This window comes from Daktulosphaira vitifoliae, unplaced genomic scaffold, assembly GCF_025091365.1.
Source record: "Daktulosphaira vitifoliae isolate Bord-2020 unplaced genomic scaffold, ASM2509136v1 Scaffold_4, whole genome shotgun sequence".
Classification (NCBI taxonomy): Eukaryota; Metazoa; Arthropoda; class Insecta; order Hemiptera; family Phylloxeridae; genus Daktulosphaira; species Daktulosphaira vitifoliae.
Genome location: NW_026099575.1, coordinates 39,816,646 through 39,836,615, shown reverse-complemented (window position 1 = coordinate 39,836,615; position 19,970 = coordinate 39,816,646). Strand labels below are relative to the sequence as shown.

The 19,970-nt window shown below is 24.9% G+C and overlaps 1 protein-coding gene across 1 annotated transcript in view; it reads right to left on the bottom strand.

Moving 5' to 3' along the window:
* LOC126905535 (serine/threonine-protein kinase SMG1) overlaps window positions 1-19,970 on the bottom strand; it is a 39,731-nt gene that overhangs the window by 15,325 nt on the left and 4,436 nt on the right. Inside the window, exons 8-28 of the mRNA XM_050685321.1 lie at window positions 17,609-17,847; window positions 17,120-17,277; window positions 15,624-15,775; window positions 15,385-15,563; window positions 15,034-15,185; window positions 13,607-13,754; window positions 12,040-12,181; window positions 11,753-11,980; window positions 11,528-11,668; window positions 9,708-9,844; window positions 9,435-9,640; window positions 9,170-9,357; window positions 8,668-8,987; window positions 8,457-8,592; window positions 6,127-6,237; window positions 5,855-6,063; window positions 4,449-4,605; window positions 3,625-3,771; window positions 3,320-3,564; window positions 884-1,146; window positions 316-629 (exon numbers count right to left, since the gene is read on the bottom strand). Coding sequence (XP_050541278.1) covers window positions 316-629; window positions 884-1,146; window positions 3,320-3,564; window positions 3,625-3,771; window positions 4,449-4,605; window positions 5,855-6,063; window positions 6,127-6,237; window positions 8,457-8,592; window positions 8,668-8,987; window positions 9,170-9,357; window positions 9,435-9,640; window positions 9,708-9,844; window positions 11,528-11,668; window positions 11,753-11,980; window positions 12,040-12,181; window positions 13,607-13,754; window positions 15,034-15,185; window positions 15,385-15,563; window positions 15,624-15,775; window positions 17,120-17,277; window positions 17,609-17,847 — 3,972 coding nt within the window. The remainder of the gene's footprint in view (window positions 1-315; window positions 630-883; window positions 1,147-3,319; window positions 3,565-3,624; window positions 3,772-4,448; window positions 4,606-5,854; window positions 6,064-6,126; window positions 6,238-8,456; window positions 8,593-8,667; window positions 8,988-9,169; window positions 9,358-9,434; window positions 9,641-9,707; window positions 9,845-11,527; window positions 11,669-11,752; window positions 11,981-12,039; window positions 12,182-13,606; window positions 13,755-15,033; window positions 15,186-15,384; window positions 15,564-15,623; window positions 15,776-17,119; window positions 17,278-17,608; window positions 17,848-19,970) is intronic.

The window sequence follows — 19,970 nt, the reverse complement described above, 5'->3', positions numbered from 1 at the left end:
AAAAATCATATAAAATTGTTTTTTTTACTATTGTATTTTTGATTTTTAAGATTTTTAATTTATGAGTTTAGTAGTAAATATTGGATTATTAAACACAAGAAAATATAATATTAGCTCTGTCCTATACATTTTTATGCATAATTGAAACTTTTCAATTAAATAAATATATATCATTTGATAAGACTAATTCAATCTAATAATGATAATGAAAAAAAATATCATAATATTAATATTAAAGCTATCCATATTGAAATATATAGATTTTTATATCTTAGCAGACAATTATAAAATAGTAAATTATAAATATTATCATACTCCAATGTCATCATCATCTTGTTGAGGAGGTGATGAAGTTACAACATTAAGTATTGCATACACTTTCTCTCTATCTTCAGCAGTAGCACTTGAAGGAATATAAGTATCTATTTTGGCCATTTCTGATTCATTTAAGAAATATGTATTACGCTTATAAGCATCATCTACAACTTTACGACCTAGTTTATAACACCAGCCCGCTAATTCATTCCAAGCTTTTGCCATAGTTGGACAATATGACACTGTTATCCTCAAAAGTTGGCCAACCAAAAGGGTTACATGATCCAAATCATTTACCGACGTGTTATCATAATCTAAAATTTTATTGCAATTATTCTTATAGTAATAATGAATAAAATTTTAATTATAGCTTATATTTATATGTATATATAAGGTGGTCATTTTAATAGCGATTGATAAGTTAAAAGTACTTTTTATTGAAAAAAGAATATAACTAAAACAAAAAATTATTAATATTATTATTAGTCTTATTTGATTAAATAAGTGCTTTATTATGAGAAAATCACCCTATATATATAATTTTTATAAGAAATTATGGAATACTTACGTATTACTTCTCGAATAAGTTGACCAGTATTTAATGAATTATCATTAGAAAAGTCCAATAAAATATTTGATTTATTTATAGAGGACTTAATAATTACTTCATCAGTAAATTTATGGTTTTCAAAATTTAACCATTTGCTCAGCGTAATTAACATTCGTGCACTTTCTTCTTTCAAATTGGAATCTTCATTCAATTGAGCTAGTTCTAATAATTTAAGTCCAGACTTCATACACATTTCAATTCCTAAATCTTGAGAAACGCATCTAAAAAAACAATAAAAATTATTTATTATAAATAATATGAGCAAATTAACTTTAGTTTATTTCAGTTAAAAACAATCAAAATGGTACAATTCTATATATCTTCAGCTAAATACTAAAATATATTTATATCTAAATGAAACTATAACAGTTATTAAAAACAAAATTATAATAATTTTATAACTGTAATATATTCTTGTAATTTTCTAACGGATACATCATACAGTTACTTGCTCATGAGCACAACTGTACAATTTGAAACCACAAGAGTATTGGTACTATAACCACATTTATTTTATATATAGAGCATTTTAATGAAATGTTTTAACTCAAAATAGTTGATATATAAGAGGATTTTTTAAGCTTAATTGTGATATTATGAAGGTATTTTTTTACCAATCCAAGTAATAATTTAGGTAGGCATATTTTTAGTGGAGTATATACATAGAAAAAACTTTGCTCTTTAAGCAAAAAAAAATTATAGTGTTCTTCTTTGTCACAAACAAATGTTTGTCTCGTTTTAATTTCTCCCTAAATTATACCTGTATATTCATATAGAAAACTCATCTTTCATTACACCAATATTGCTCAATAGTAAGACCACTAATTATTATATTTAGTTCAAAATTTGGAAAAATTCACAATCTTAGAAAAAATTAATTAAATCTCTATTACATAACAAAGCCTTATATAGGAGTTCAATACGTAAGGAAATGGGTTTCTATTGTTCTTATTATTTGTAACAATTTACTTGATTCCTTACTTACTGAACACTCTGTATAACAGAGTAATTAACTTTTAACTTACCCTAAATAAGATGGCAAATATTTTTAGAACCTCTTAGGTTTAGTTTTAGTTTTACTAATTTTTTTATTTTGCATTCTTAGACTACTTTAAAAGCATATTATTTATTTTTAATGATAAAACAATTAAAAATAATTTCTATATGTTTATATACAAGTAAATTGTTACAAACGAGAACAATAGAATCTATGTTTCTTTACTTAATAACTAACCTTCTATACAGAGTGATTTTTTTATCATACCCCCTTAGTTACTTACAGAATAAATATAATTTAATCATTGTTTTTTTTTTTTTGTTTTCTTTAATTACACATTGTTCATGAATTATTAACTAGTAATATTTTTTAAATTCATCTCTTATGTCTTGTAAGGGTGTCAACTTTGTTATTTTAAATGGGAGGGAATACATATTTTGAATTTAATGAAATGTTTAAGGTTTTAATTTAATAATAAATGGAATTTGAATTTTTAATATAACTTTATTCGTTTATTAAATATAAACATTTAAAGTTTCAAATTTTTGAACTAATACACATGTATAATATACAAAAGATTACAAATACAGGTAGCAAATTGTTTTTTTATGACATCAATATTTGCAGGTACATTTATAAATCAATGGTAATAAGGCACATTGTTATGAATTTACAAATACACCAACTGGCAATACAGAAAGCATATCTATTGATAGTCATAATTATCAATAAACACTCCCTCATAACTGTGCAGAAAAGTCATAAAAAACTAATTAACTACCAGTACTTGTAATTCCATGTGTATTACCAGTTAGTGTATTTATAAACTTACTTCATTACCATTGGTAATAAATGCTGTGTACGTGTAAATATCGATGTCATAAAAACCCCAATTAGCTAACTATATTTATAATCCCTTGTATATTATACATGTGTATTAACTCAAAAATTTGAAACTTTAAATGTTTTAATCTAATAAACAAATAAATTTATGGGGGAAGGGAATTCCCACTGTAGGTGCATGCCACTTAAACACTGCCTAAGTGCTATTGTTTAGCTGTGCTCTTTTCTGTTTATTCCTAAATAGATGACCATACAGGAACTTTAATAGTAACACACACTTTGCTCCTTTACTGGCTTCATTAGCCATAATAAAACATTGTATCAGGTCAACAGCTAGTGTAAAAATCATGTCAAATTATCAGTAAAATGGTATATAAAGATACAAATAATAGGGATATAAGCTGAGAAGATGCTGATAATTTTTTAATTTTTAAATAATATTAGGAAGAAGTTATTCATTACTAATTTTTTATTATAACAATCTCAATATTTAAAACTATGTTGTTGGAGAATCTTTAAATTTTTTTTATTACTACAAATGAAATTATATTTACCTATATACTAATTTAGAAAATTGTCGTACTACTACTGCATGATTCTGTGGCCAAACATTACAATTATTTTCATTTACAAGAAGTTTTCCAACTCTTTGTAACAATGAAGAAATAGACTCAGATTTATTTTCTAATAAATTGTTTGATAAATTTATAAACTCATAAGATTTATTTGATTTTAAGTAGTGAAGCATTCCTCGAGTAGCTAAATTTACATTACCCTCTTTTCGTGCTTCTACAGCCAACTAAACAAAAAAAATATGTATAAATATAAGAAAATTTAAATAAAAATTAAATATTTTTACTTTTAAATATAATTCAGATGCATTGTATTGTTGATTACATTGTTTAATACTATTTAAATCTAATGACTGATTACTAAGAATTTTCATCCAAAATAAAGCTTGACTTATCAAACTAGAACCCAATGATTTGACATTCATTTCATTAGTCTATTAACAAAAAAAAAAAAATATATATATATAAATATACAACATAAACACAATTAACCATCATTGACAGGACTGATACTTAGTCAGTTTAAACATAACACCCTTAGAATAAAAAGATTCTAACATGACTTTTTTGAAAATATTTTTTTTACACTTCATAATTATATTAAAAAATATTTAAAATATATTCATTACTTGGGGAGTTACAGAGAAATTATTTTAAGTAATGAAAACTAAATACACAATAACTAAAATAAAATTTGTTAAATTAGTTAAAATTCTTATTTTGAAAAATAGATAAGAATGTAACATGGTTGCTAAAGATTGACAGCCGGTTATAGAATGTGTACCGGAAATTGTATGAAAAAAGACATGGTACGGAATTAGAACTCATTAACATTAGACCACCGGTTGATAATGTGATGTGTGAATGAGAGAAATACTGTACTGTGTTAAATGAAAAGGCTCTATGTAGTCAATGTATCATTTTTTTGGAATGAAAGTCATTATGTACAAAACAAATTTATTTTAATTATTACAAATCGTTAAGTTAGGTACCCAGGTTACTGCTCTTTGGGATTTTTTTTTTTTGAGTCAATTTTCATAATCATAATACATTATAAAATTACATAAAACAAATTTTTTGTTACTATTAAAATATTACAATATTTACATACCACATCCCATTGCATAGGTTTCTCTTCTAAAATACATTTTATAGCATAAGAAAGTATAGATACTTCTTGAGAATATTCCAAAAGACTATCAGTCAAACATTCTTGAAAAATATTACGTATGACTTCTTGACAATCTTCTACAATAGGTTTTAATTTTCTAAAAGAAAAAAAATTATTACAATTAGTAATTTTTTAAGAAATATTCAAATTGTTTTTTTTAGTGTAGGTGATAGGAGCATTTTTTTATATATGCTCCTATATATTTTATTTAAATAAATATTTATCAGCATATATTATTTTAAGTGTAATAATTAAACCACTTATTTATTTTAAATTAAATATATAATATGTATACTATATAACTTGATTATTAAATAAGGTTAACTTTTTAGTTAGCTAAGTATAAATTGGTTCATATATTTCATAGATGAAACTAAGTAAAAGTGAAATTTAAATATTAAATTCTTTATAAAAAAATAGCAGATTGAGTGTGATGTGAGGACAGCTTATGTGAGCGTAGAAGATGTGGGAGATCATGTCAAGTGGAAGTTTAGATTAAGGGTGGCCGACCCCAAGTAGTTGGGATCAAGGCGAGGAAGAAGAAGAAGAAGAAAAATAGTAGATAAATTGGATATCTGAAAAGTTCCTAGTGTGCCAGTTTTATAATATACTACTTGACTAATATCAGAGAGATGACTGAAAATGCTACAGAGATCATCTCAACCTCCATAACACTTTAAGTAGATTTAAAAATTATTGCTTTAATCTAAAAATAGCTGAAATAGTCTAAATTTTTTTTTAATTATTATAATTTGGTTAACTTATCTTTCCTAACTTTAGAATAAGAAAACTAAACTATGAGAGACCCTAATAGTAGTAAACCCTCACTATTTGTAAAAATAAATGATCAAACAACCACAAATAAAATGTTTAGCTATGCTACAAAATGTGATACCTAAATTATAGTTATTTTATACAGAATTAACTTATTTATAGTTTACTATGGTTTTACTGACATATTACAATTTTCTTTTTTTAAAGATTTACTTATAATTTATCAAAAGCTAAAGGTGACCAAGAGTAAGTAGAAGTATGACAGAGTATATAGAGTGGAAAGCTTATTTTGAAAATTACTGAATGAGGATTATCCAAGAAACATTAAAGACTATCTTGAGGAACGAGGGACAGGTAGATTTAATTATTGAGAAAGACGTATGGGAGGCTGTTGAATGTACCGGAGTAAAAAATGTGGGCGGAGTAACAGAAGATTTTAGGGTAAGAATAGAAGTACACCAATGTTCTGCTTTAAACTCTTACTTATTTTCTACAGTGATAGATGAAATTACTATAAAATAGTAAATATTGTAAATAACTAAATATAAGTATTGACTGATAATATGACATACTCATCCAATTTTCCTTTATAAATATTTGTTTTCAGTAATATATACACTAATTTACTTCGAACTTCATTAATTATATCAAAGCAATTCCAATTGGTCTTAATGACTTTTGGTTGAAAGTCAATATCCCAGTTTTCTAAACTATTAATATAATCACAGTTACCATCTTCTAAATCATTAATGAATTGTAAACTGATTTTTGATAAAAATCTCTAAAAAATATATCAATATAATTATAGAGATGAGTTTTATAAGATATAAATTGAAAAAATTACATTTTGCCAAAAAAAACAATCTTTATTGTCAGTTAATAAAATATTATCTTCACTATGTGTCCAATCAAGCAAAGGTTTCCAATCACATATAGCCATATAGCATTCTTTTAACTAAAAATAAAAATATAGAAACTTTTATTAGAAAATAATTTTTGTCTATAAATAAGAATATTTCTATTATAAACTAAACAAAATTATAAATAAAAATATTATATTTTATTCATAACATTTAACAATTCTTTTCAATTTTTATTGAAATATCAATATAAAAGTAAATATCTCAACCAGTTAAATATAATACAGTTTTTTTTATAAATTGTAAATGTTTATTTATATAAAAATAATTCATTTTACTTAACTTAATTATTATCTCATTGAACGTATTCAGTTAAATAATTGCTAATTACTAATAATAATTACTTTAAAATTTGATGCATTTTTTTTTAATGTTATGAAGAAATATTAGTCCATTACAATTGCATATTTATATTATCAAAATATATAATAACTAATTCTTAAGGAGTGAACTATCAGCCTTTTATATTTTTAATTATTTTATTAATATATTGTAAGAAGAAAGTTTAATAATTTAATCTTAAACATAAAAACTGCAATGTTTGTGTAAGTCAATTTTAAAATATTTGATTAATTAATACTTCATTATTTTAAACAAAATAATTTAGTTACAAAAATTGTTAATAAAAAAATCAACACAGTGGGGACATATTATAGTTGGGTCCAGTATAGATTTAATCTGACAGTGATTAACATTACTATCATAAATAACACTTTGATGCAAATCTGTAGATAGTATTTAATTGTAAAAATTGGTGGATTATTCCAAAAACAACATGATCTCCTATATCCTTATTTATATCCTAATTACAAGTTTTATAATTTATAAGTGTAATATATTTAATATAGCATTTAAATATAGTATGAAATTGATATTTAATAATTTAGTATTGTAATTTTTACAGAAAAATTATAAAAAATTATAAAGTAGTTATTACTTTTATGGCAAACGTAGATAAAAGTCTTGATGCAATACTTAAAATAAAAAATTGTTTGTTATTTATAAATAAATTTATATTCATTTGGTTATTTTTAAAAAAGTTATGGCAGTTTTAAGTAAAAAAAAATTGAACAAAAGTCAAAAATTAGACATTTTTAAAATTGTAATTTTTTTGGAAATTTCCCCTATTTACAGTGAACGAGAGAAAGCTTTTCAATTTTTGAAGGTAATGTTCGACTAAATACGATTTATGATCTTTTGACGTATTGTAGAAAGAAATCGGTTTGGTGTGGGAGCTAAGAAAAAGTGGTAACAGACACAAAAAAAAAGAATAAATAATTAAAAAAAAAAACTCATCATAGTAAAATTAATACTTTCTCATCTTTGCATCACAGCTAAAAACAACCTAGATCTAATTTTTTTTTTTTTAAATCAAAATAACTAAGTTAAATATGATCATACTTTAGTAAGTCTGTGAAAAAATGTAAACAATCAGGAGATTTCTAAAATAGAAGGGTTGTATTATCTTATGGGATTTACTATATATTTAACCACCTACAAATGCATACAATGGTGTTTAATAATATTGATTGAAATGATTAAAAAATAATTCTTACGAGAATTTATTTTAAAAACATTTATAAAGAAAAAAAAGAATAATAGTAGAGTATTAATGTTTTTTTGCTTCAAGTCATACATGTATACAGTCAACAATGTACATTGTTATATTTGATTAAATACCAAAGAAGAATTAACATATTTTAAAAGTTTTTAACACCTATTTTATTGAAATAGCAAACAACAATCAATTTAGTTTAAGTATCATTACTAAACTAGAAGGGAAAATTAATTTAAATAAATAACAGTCTTGATGAAAAATGGTCATAATCATTTTTTTTTTTTTGCTTTTTACAACATAATAAGTCGTAGCAGCTTTCTTCAAATAAAAGTTTTCTTAACCCTTTATAATATGTAAAGGGAAGTTGGTCCGTCAGTAGAAAGAGGGATGGTCACTCCATTACTGAAGTGATATCTCGCTCAGAAAATTGAGATACCCGTGACCAAGTCTTGAATTCAAAAACATGTGCATTAGACATTGTCATGTTACCGATTAAGCTACACAATCCTTCATAATAAAAATCATCATAATAATTACTTTAAAAATATTCTTTCAGAAAAAACAGTTTTATTTTTAAGTTTAAATCTATATATTATGAATTCTTCTTAGTCTACGAAAAAACAATTAAATAAGAAATATTCATTTTCTTTGTTCAGATTTTAAAATTTTAAAATTATATCTTTTTATAATAGTTACCTGTTCTGATATAAATTTTTGTAATACCATCAAAGAACCATCTATATTCTGTGAATGATTATTTTTAAGATTAATAATTAGTTCTTCGGAATTGCCCGTTAATATATGAATGTAGCACTCCGCTGCTTCTTCAAATCTAAATATATTAAATTTTATTTATACTTAACATTAACTTAAATATAAATGACATGTCAATAAAATTGTGACTTACTTTCCACAAGCTTGATTAGCCATTACATTTAAAAATGGGAGTTTCAAATGAACATTTTCTTTAGACCAAACATAAAGACCTCTAATGCAGTCAGACTCTTGAAGTCTACAGTATGCCCAAGCAAGTTGAATAATAACTAAAATATAATCTTTAAGAGGAAGTTCTGAATGCTTAGCTAAATGTTGGATTAAATGTTGCCCATGACGAATGGCAGATGAGCTCAAACCAGAGTTTAAGGAAACAGCAAGCATCGCACTACGTATAGTTGTATTCCACTCATAACAAGTATTCCGATTAGTATGAAAAAAATGTCGAACAGGCTGCAAATACATAACTTATGTATAATTTATGTATTTAATAAAACAAGAAATTTCAATCACAGCTTCAAAATACAAATTTTTATTTTCATCAAATTAAATATTTAGGTAACTAGATACCAATTATTAATGAATACATTCAAGATGTGTACTTAATTAAAGAATAATATTAATAAATACTTTACTTTCTGTGCCGGTGATAATGTCGTAGCAGTACCATCAATTGCATTACATACAGATTTTTCTAAAAACTCAATAAAGGTTGTCAAGTTCCTTGCATTTCTTAAGTTTATTAGTTGACCTTCAAAATTTTCAACTTGGATATTTTCATTCATTTTTGAAATTGAATCACGTGCCCAAGATTTTATACCATCTAATTAAAATATATTTTTAAGCATAATATAATTTAATATATGATATTATCTTAGTTATAAAAAATTTAATATATACTTTCAATAACTCGAAAAGTAGAATTTGGTTTTCCAAAAGGAGTACGAAGACGATTTGTTACACAAAAGTTAGCTGCTTCCCAGTTAACCCAAAAGAATAATAAAATACGATATTGTTGAGCATAAGTTGATAAATCAGTTTTTTCGACTTCATTTTCTAAAGAACAGCCATTCATCACATCCAATAGCCAGTAATTGCTAGAGTTACTAAAAATAAAATTATTATTCACAATATAGATTTTAATACAGCTATATAAAAAAAAGCATGATTTACTCTTCAATTCCATTCGGCTCAAAAATTTCACACATGTAATTTTTAAAATATTCCGTTTGTAATGTGACATCAATTTTTCGTCTCATATGAGAAACCATCAAATTCTTTAATTTTTTGTTGAATTTATTTTCACATTTCTAAAATAAAACAAATATTAAAAAAACCAACTATTAAGAGTCCACAATAATATACACGAGCTTCAAAATAAAAATGAGAAAGTAATATCATTTTTTTTAATGTTTTTTACTTTTGTTGATCGTAAAAATACTCTACTTCTACTGGATAAACATTTTTAAATAAGCTATTAAAAGATTACATTATTTCTATAGTTGAAGTTGCTTGATACTGATATTTTCTCTATTAAACAGTTATTATATACTTGTGTAAAAATAGAGGAACATCATAAATGACAAAACATTATACAGTTACAGTTATACTAAGAGTACAGTCACTCAATATTATACTGTGCTTATAGTCCTCACTTTATACGCTGTGATCAAAACTACGCATCCTCAAATTGAGAAAAACTCAAAGACACTCCACCTAAATATGCCGTATGCCAAAACGATCACCCAGCAAACTACAGAGGTTGTCGGATTTACAAGGACCTACAACATACTCGGATGTCAAAATCGAACTAAAATCTCCAACTTACTATTGAACCTTCACATGGATATTTTGCTAAAAACAAGGAGGTACCTCTTTCTGACTTTAGTAATAATATCATATGTAAAAATAACTGCCAACTCTTCTACTTATTCCCACCCTCAAGATCAGGATAAATTATTTTCTGATTTTCTAAATGAGTTTGAATCTTTATTAAATTCACTCCTCTACCTTCTTACTACAGTATTAAACCATCATTTAAAAATAATATATAAAAGCCTTATTAAACCAATGTTGACATATGGCATTGAACTATGAGGTGCAGCAAAAGTCAAACATTAACAAAATTTAAGTTCACCACCAAAATTTCTTTGTCATATACTCAACGCCCCTCCTTACATATCAAAAAAGAAATCCATAATGACCTCTAACTCCTAACCATAAAACAAACTGCTATCTTCAGATACAAAAAATTCTACAACTCCAAAATCATCCAAACCTTCTCATTAAAACCCTATTCTCCCAAAAAAGTCTTGATAATCTTCCATGTTGGCTAAAAAGATCTTAGAGGATCTACTTCAACTATAAAATCAAGTATGTTATAAAAACTCTTTAATTTACTAAATTACTAGTCAGTTGGACTCTTGCCACTGAACAACTTCTCTACAAATTTTTTTTTTTTTTTTTTCAAAGTTATTTGTATATAATAATATATTTTTTTTTATCATAAGTACTTATTATATATTTTAAGCAGATTGTATCTTTTTTTCTACATAAAATTCTATAATTTAATAAAATTCTTCAAAATAGATTCAATTTGTGATATTTTGACCTGTTTAAAAAAATTGGTCCAGTAAGAACTGAGAAAAAATAATGATAGACACAAAAAATAAAAATAAACATCATAGTAACATTAATAACTTCTCAGCTTCACATTAAAGCTAAAAATATAAAGTGTTTTAATTTAAATTAAGTCTTTTTTAATGTTGTTATACTAATTAATTAAAAAAGAAGATAAAACAGCTTAAAAAGAATTTTTGGTAGTGTTTTCAATTATTATATGATCTCTTATAATAATTAAAGTTCATCATGGAAAAAGAGGGAAATACTTATTATATACAAAATCATCTTATTTTATTACCAAATAAGTAAACAATTTAATTACTTAGAATTTTCAAATAATTATTTATAATATTTATAATATTTTTACTCACTAATGACCGAGTTGATAAACTTTGAAGAACAGTTACAAAAGATATTTTATGAATTAATTCATAATAGAGTTTATTGACCTTGTTATCAATAAAATTAACACACATAAGGCATAAATCTAGTATATCAAAAATTAATATTGGCTGTAAAAAAAATGATTTTAATTAATCAATGTTAATTTACATTATACTTTAATAAAACCTATAGTAATATTTATTCTAACTTACTTTTGATTGACAAAATAGAGAATTTTCAAGAACAATATTGAAGATTTGTGCTGTTCCTTCGTAGAGTGTATGTTGATTACACTTCATTGTTGTATAAATTAATGTTTTTATAATATTTATCATTTCTTTAGAAAGTAAAATTATACTTAAATAACTTGTACTGTCCGCTTGTACCATAAGCTCATGAATCCATTTTAATATTAACTGTTTGCAATCAACATTTACATTCTATAACAACAAAACTAGTAAAATATCTAATATCCAAGATAATTAAAAGAGTTTATCACCTTTTTTAAAATACTATCAAAAATACTAAAAATTTTGATAAGATTCCCACTTTTCTGAGAGTTTATTTCTACACTTTGCTGAGATTTTTCACTTGTTCTCATAGCTGTTATTAGTGAGCTACTAGCAATAAAATTTGAATGCCTATAATAAAATGAGTTTCAACTTTAAATATACATAAGTTTATATATTTTTTATTTATTAAGACATTTTAAAAATGATAATAAGTTTATTTTTTATGTGACAGTATTTATAAAGCATAAAATCTTCTTCTTTTTCCTTGTCATTATCCCAACTACTAGGGGTCGGCCACCCTTATTCTAAACTACCACTTGACACAATCACCCACATTATCTACACACACATAAGCCATCCTTTTATCACATTCATTAACATCCCTACATCTCTTTTTTGGTCTTTCTCTATTTCTTCTTCCTTCAACATTCATTTCCATAACTGATTTTAAAGCTTCCGATTTCTCTCTTCTTACTTTAATAAAATTTATTATAGTATAAATATATTTATTATTAATTTTAATTAATATAAATACAAAAATAAATAGATTTAATTAAGTTATAATATAAAATAAATACATGTAGCACTTTATTTTCAAAATTAAATTATTGTTATTTTAAGTCCATTAATTAATATAATTAAAAATATATACAATTTTTTTTTTTTTTTAGAATTTGTGTAATTATATAATTTTGGCAGATCATTGTATTCAATAATCTATTGAATCACTTTATGTGAAATTCACATCAAGTGAATTAAATTAACAAATTATAAGTTAATATTTATTAGTAATAAATTAATGTTATTAAAAAATAATATATTAATTAAAAATAAAAATGTTAATATTAAAGATCCAGTTGTATGAGTTTAAAATACAAAATATTTATTTATATTAATATAATAAATTGCAAACAATTGTGGAATGTAAGCTTGTATCTTATGCACACATTAACAAATGTACACATTTATTTACAGAAACATTATAAAACAATAAAATTTAGACTAAATACTTAATAAAACAATAGAATCCGTTTAACGAATGTTTTCATTTGCGAAACAATAAAATTTGAACTGTATACCTAATAAAACAATAGAATTCATCTATAACGGTCATACATGGAAATAAATACTATGGCTGACCAAGAGACACGATTATTTTTTTTCGGACTCTCTGTAAAGAAGTTTTACTTCAAAAAAACTATATTGCTCTCAATTCCACTAAATATAAATGTTTCTGTTGGTGAAGGAAATTATTATTGATTTGGGTTAAATAATTTTAGAGTTCAAATTAAAATCAAACCTGTATACTATAAATATATTATATGATATAATATATGAGATAATTACTTCGTTTTAATATATTTACTAGTAATTTACTGTAAGAAACTTAAAAACCTTATATTTATATTGAATAATGGATAAGTAACTTATATTAAACAATCGTCAAGTTATTTAATACATTTAGTTTGCAAATTTTGTTTATACACAATTAATAATAACATTTATATCATTTTATACAATTTATATTTAAATAATTTTATAAATAATTCTTACTTTTTGCAATGTGAGTACAATAAAAATAGTAGTGAGTAACGCTGTGAATCTGTGAGATTAATATTTGTTGGATCTAACCTTGTGGATAATAACTCAAAAATACTTGGTTGTAATGCCCACATACCAATAATTGAATTACTGTCATTAGCTAAAAAATAAAATAAAAATACAGATTTTTATTTGTTATTAATGTCACTAAATGTTAACCTAAAAATGAGAAAACATAAAATTTACTATAATAATAAAAAAATTAATATTTAAAATGTTGGGATGCTACTGAACATTATTAATAACACTATTATAAACAATCTTCCGCAGAGGAATCCACAAGAATCACAGGCCTAACAATCCCACGGACCCTAATTAATTCAGTGGGTGTGGCAACAAGTACCACTGCTCTTAGCTGGTCATGACTTTAGTTAATTGGGACCGGTAGGCCTCTGCACACCTACTTGCTAACAGCGAATAGGCCCCCTAACCTAGCCATACCAAGTAAAAGGGTTTCTAACTTGTCACAGGGTAGTTAGCCGAAAGGTAAAGTGACCATTAGGATCATCTATGGTACCTGGCACACCAAAGAGTATACACAATATTGAGCTCTGCTGTAATGGACCTTTATTTCTAGACTACTCGTGGGAACTATATGGATAAAAACATACAAACACCATGAAATAACGAATTTGGGATAAACAGGGATTCTTCCGTCAAGGGAACCCGTCGGAACATGAGCGTGAACTGGCGACTCTTCAGTTCAGCTGATACAGCTCTACATTGCCTAACCACTAGGCTATGAAAAGCTGTGGAGAATAAAATGTATGCAGTAGGTATATTCCTGGATATCGAAAGGGCTTATGACAATACTCCCTTTGAAGATATGTGTGAATCTGCATAACAGCATGGAATAGAACTACTTATTACTAAGTGGATAGAAACCATGCTTAAGGAACACTCCAATTTGAAACAGCTCAATAAAGTAAATATGTTATATTAGTAAAGAAAAATATTAACGAAAATATATTTAATGATATATACATTTTTTAACTTACTAATACTAATTTTGATTTATGCATTTTTTAAAAAGTTATAGAAATTCAGAGTTGAAAATATGACTAAAGTAAATATTTACTATTTTTCTATTGGCCATTTTTACATAAAAAAATAACACAGCTCAACAAAATTTGGGCCATATATTTGAATGTTTATAAAAAAAATTTTTTGTTCCCAATAAGTTTATTTGATGCTTACTTTAATAATTTTCTTAGTTTTTCTTTACCATCGATATTTTAATCATAATTTAAGTATTTGTAAAATTAATATTTTTACACATAAAAATATATCTAATCAATTAGTTTCAAAAGATCATTTGATTAGCATTAACTGTAGATGATATTTATTTTAGAAAAACAGTTATATACTTAGGTTTTTACCTATAACAATTAATGACTTCAATGAGATATGAAATATGATTGAAGCTTCTTCATGTGTATATTTTACATTGGTAAATGGATTTTCACTACAAAATGTAGGTAAATTACTATCCAATGTTTGACAGGCTTTCTCCAAATCACCAGTAATAAATCTAAAATATTCAATAAAATCACGTTTGTAAAATATGAGTATAAAAAAATAAAATAAAATGACATTTTGAAAAAATATCTAAGAATCCTGTAAGATATGTGTTAGTAATGTTTATTTATATATTTTCAAATAATTTTTGTGTATAATTAGTTAATTTTATATAAAATATTGAATGATAAAAAAACAATTATTATAAATACCTATATACAACAAGTACTAAGGATACATTTTTCATACTCAAAAGTGTTTGAAACAAAGCAACATATGAATCATGTATCTTTATGGATGGATAAAATCTTAATTGTCGTAAGCATGAAGTTTGGCATAGTAACATTTCAATAAATTTTTTTGATAAGTTTGTGCTACTTTCTTTTATAAACTAAACATATACATTTTAATAAAATAATTAATTAAATATAAAATTAAAAATTTAACTAACTTTTGATATCATTCTGAACATTGATACAATAACTGTAAGGTTAAATTCATTAATATTTAAAATTTCCATTTCAATAACTTGAAACATTGAATCATTAATTAATGGTGTTTGAGATTGAAGAATATCCAAAAGTAACCAAATACAATTATTTGCTGCAAATAATGTAGTTTATACTTAATTAATTGAAAATACTACAAAACAATAATTAAATTAACTTTAAGTTAGAAATTTACTTGGTATTTATTAAACACCAATTGTGTCTTATCAAATATTCAGCGCAATATAAAATTAACTTTTGCAATTGTTACTTAGTTTATTGTTATGGATCTATAAAAACTTTTAAAAATAACCACACATTTCTTGGGCTTAGTCTTTCAAAGAGTAATTAATAGTAACCTAACTAATATTCCTTTCTTTAATTCCTAATTCTAAGTTATTATTTGTATACATTCAGTGCACTTTTGTCTTTTATTGTATTTGTTTTATTACTATATTAAAACTATGTGTAACGACATAGTTCTTTAGGTATTTTTGTACTGTTATTCAACAGTGAAGGGAACTCTTTTTAATTGTATAAATACAGAATTATAATATTGTTTAAAAAACTTATGTCTTGAGCCTAGAACTGAATCTATGTCAGGACACTTGTCACATGTAATCAATGTTTTTAATTTGAAGAATTACTAAATTACTAACTAATAATTAATCAATCTTATTATTCTTTCACCATTTTACATATAAATATAGTCAGACTAAATGGTTTAATGTAGTCATATATTTCTTAAGTACCTATAGAATTATCAGACTATGATAAGCCTACTTAAACTTCAACACATGCAAGAATTTTTACCATTTTATTTAGACATAAAAATTTTAAAATATTATATAAAGCTAGTTTTAGGGTAAAAATAGAAGTGCACCAAGATTTTGCTTTAAGAGAATTACAAGAAGAGGTGCCGTAGTGCATTTTGTTCGCTGACGATATAGTGTTAATAAGAGAAAATAGGAAGGAAATTAATCAAAGACTAGAGTTGTGGAGATCAGCTCTTGAAGAAAAGGGTTTAAGAATAAGAAGGTATAAGACAAAATATATAGAGTACGAGTTTGACAAAGAAGGTGAAATGAGGAGTTCAGTAACAATAGGCGAGGATGTGATAGGAGAAGTGGAAAGTTTTAAGTATTTAGTAGAGTTAAACTTGACTCCATTAATTTAAATATACATGAATTATGAAATTATCTATAATAAAAATATAAATAACTGTAATAAAAATTTTATATCGCTTAATTTAGTAAATTTGAGTCCACACTAAATAAAAATAACTCAAATAAATAGTGTGTTCTAAAATAATTTTAAAACACATTTATTTTTAATGATTCATTAATTCTGGAAATTTAAAAATTCATAAAAATTAAATATATTTTTATAGATCTTTCCAAATTTTTGTTGACATTAACACCTTTAAAATAATTTATGGTTAACTTTTTTTTTTAATTACCTGCTTCCACAATATTTTCATTTAATATAATGTTCATACAATTAATCAATGTTTTTAACACAATTGTTAATGCATTACTTAAAAAAGACCAAGACACAACTGATGAATTTTTAGGACTTAAATGCTCCCCAACACTTTCAGCAACTGTGCAAAATACTCTAAAAAAGTAAATAAATATTATATGATATTTAGTTTAAAAATGAATTAAAATATAATCAATGGATCACTTTTAAAACAGCAAAAAAGGAAATAGTACATAAAAACATTTTACTCTAAAAAATATTCATTGTAATTATTAATATAAATAAATTAACTAATAATTTTACATGAATTAATTTTTTATACTAATCACATATATATAATATCACATATTATATTCACTTTTTTTTTTAGAAATATTAAAACAATTGAATAGGGTTTTTTTTTGCTATTTTGATAGACCTTCGTGATAAAAAAAAATTAATAGAAATACAAGTATAATAATATAACCTTATAAATGCTAATATCTTATCTAAGCTACAATCAATTTCTTCGGAGTTTTCTTCTTGTTCAAATTCATTTGATATTGAAGACATATCCTCCAATAACTGATCTAATAAACCTAAAGTAAAACTCATATCTGCTGTCCAATAAGTTGACAATTGATATATACATTGTGAAATACGTTTATTAGTTTCATTTGATTGAGATGTATCAATATGCCAACCTACCAGGATATCAACTGTATCCTAAAATTAAAATCAATAATGATTCAACAACAAAATATAATGCATAATTCATCACAAAAAAATTCTTCTTTTATATAGTTCCAAAATTTTTTACTTAATATACTCAAAAAATCCACATGCAACTTTAGATGTAGATTATAAAATTGTACCTAAGTCTGTATTTTTATAACATATTTAGCATTTACTTAGTATTCCTGCTCTACTATTGAAATTTACTGCTAGTGTCTGGCTGTTAAATTCTTACTAAAATCTGAATCTTTCCCTCAATCTATTATTTATTCCGCCTTCTATTGCCTCAATTCAACTTGGCATCATATTCCTAAACCTCTCCTAATCCTTACTTCAATATGTTTTTTTTTCTTTCCTCCATCATCCCTTATACTTACAAATCACATAGTAAATTTCCCTAGGCCATTCCAAGCCTTTATTTTGATCCTTACCATTTTTATTATATCTATTTTTTATGATTTGCAATAAATTATACAAAATATTACCTAAACAACCTTTACCGAAATTCTGTAAATAATCTTTTTTCTTATAACTATTCCATATTTCCTGATTCACAGAAAAGCTATCACTATGCATACCCATTTCAGATTTGACCATAATCTTCTTCCAAGCTGCCACGTTTTCCTGCTTTCTCTGAACTCTATTCCTTAATGGATATTTGTTATGTTTATCAGTAATAGTTAGGTAACTCTGTCCCCCATATTAATCATCAATTCCTCTCTTATGATTTAACAATTTAGATTTTATCATAATATTTCTAAACGCTTTTGTATATTGTTGCAATTGTTTTTGTTTTGTATTGTATTAATTGTTATAATTTTTTTTTAGCTCTCACAAGACTGATTTCTTTCAACAATACATCAAAAGATCATAAATCTTATCTAGTTGAAGACATTGCCTTAATAATTTTACTGTTCCCTATAAATGGGGAAAATCTTCAAAAAAATTACAATGTTTTAATTATAATTTTAGATTAAAATATCAAAACAAAACACTACAAATAATTATACCAGGGGTATTCAAAAAGTAAGTTTCCCTATTTTGGTATTTCTCTCCAACACCACCTAATAAGCTCATTAGCTAATAATGCAAGAATACTTTTCTTAGCAGCATGAGTTCAGCTATCATGAAGCTAATAGTAGAAAACGTGTCTGGTTGTGAATTACATACAGTTATCCATTTTTTAACTGCAAAAGGGATAAATGGTAATCAGATTTATAGTCAATTAGTGACTATTATGATAATGACTGCATGAGTGTGTAAATGGTATGAATATGGCGCACAAATTTTCTAAAAGGATGTATAGAAATGCACAATGAGCAATGTACAAGATACCCAAAAACCATCATTACAGACGATGCTATTGCAGCGGTTGAAAAAATTATTCAGGAGAACAGACAATGGACTAAAGATGATATATTGATATGATGCCTCCTAAAAATCAAATTCACTGAACTTCAATCCATACACTATTATCAAAGAAGCTTTATTACAGTAAAGTTTGTATGAAATGGGTCCCACTCTTGCTTTCCAATTCTTAGGAGAAGGTTATGGCTACGGTTTTTTGAGATGAGTTAAGTGTTTTGTTAGTGGATTTTCTTGAACCAGGTATCACAATTAATGCGAATCGATATTGTGAAGTGCTAAATAAACTCAGAAATGCCATCAAACAAAAAGACCCAGAAAAATTACCAAAAATGTTGTACTTTTTCATGACAACATTCGGCATCATTCTGCCAAAAAAACACCAACTTTAATACAAAAATTCAAATGGATAATTTTCAACCACAAAACCTACCCTCTGGACTTCGCACCAAGTAACCTTTATCTTTTCCCAAAATTGAAAGAAGGCTTGGGTGACCAGCACTTTGCTTCAACAAACAAACTAAATAGGTTGTCATATCATGGCTCTAAAAACAGGGCACGATTATTTTTAAGAAAGGTTTGTTTAAGCTTACAAACAGATACCAAAAATGTATTGAAGTTCAAGGCTATTATGTAGAAAAATATTTTAAAAAATAGTCAACGAATAAAATTTATTAGTCTATAGTCTAAATCTAGTTTTTAATATTTTTTCCAAAATAGGAAAACTTACTTTTTGAATACCCCTCGTA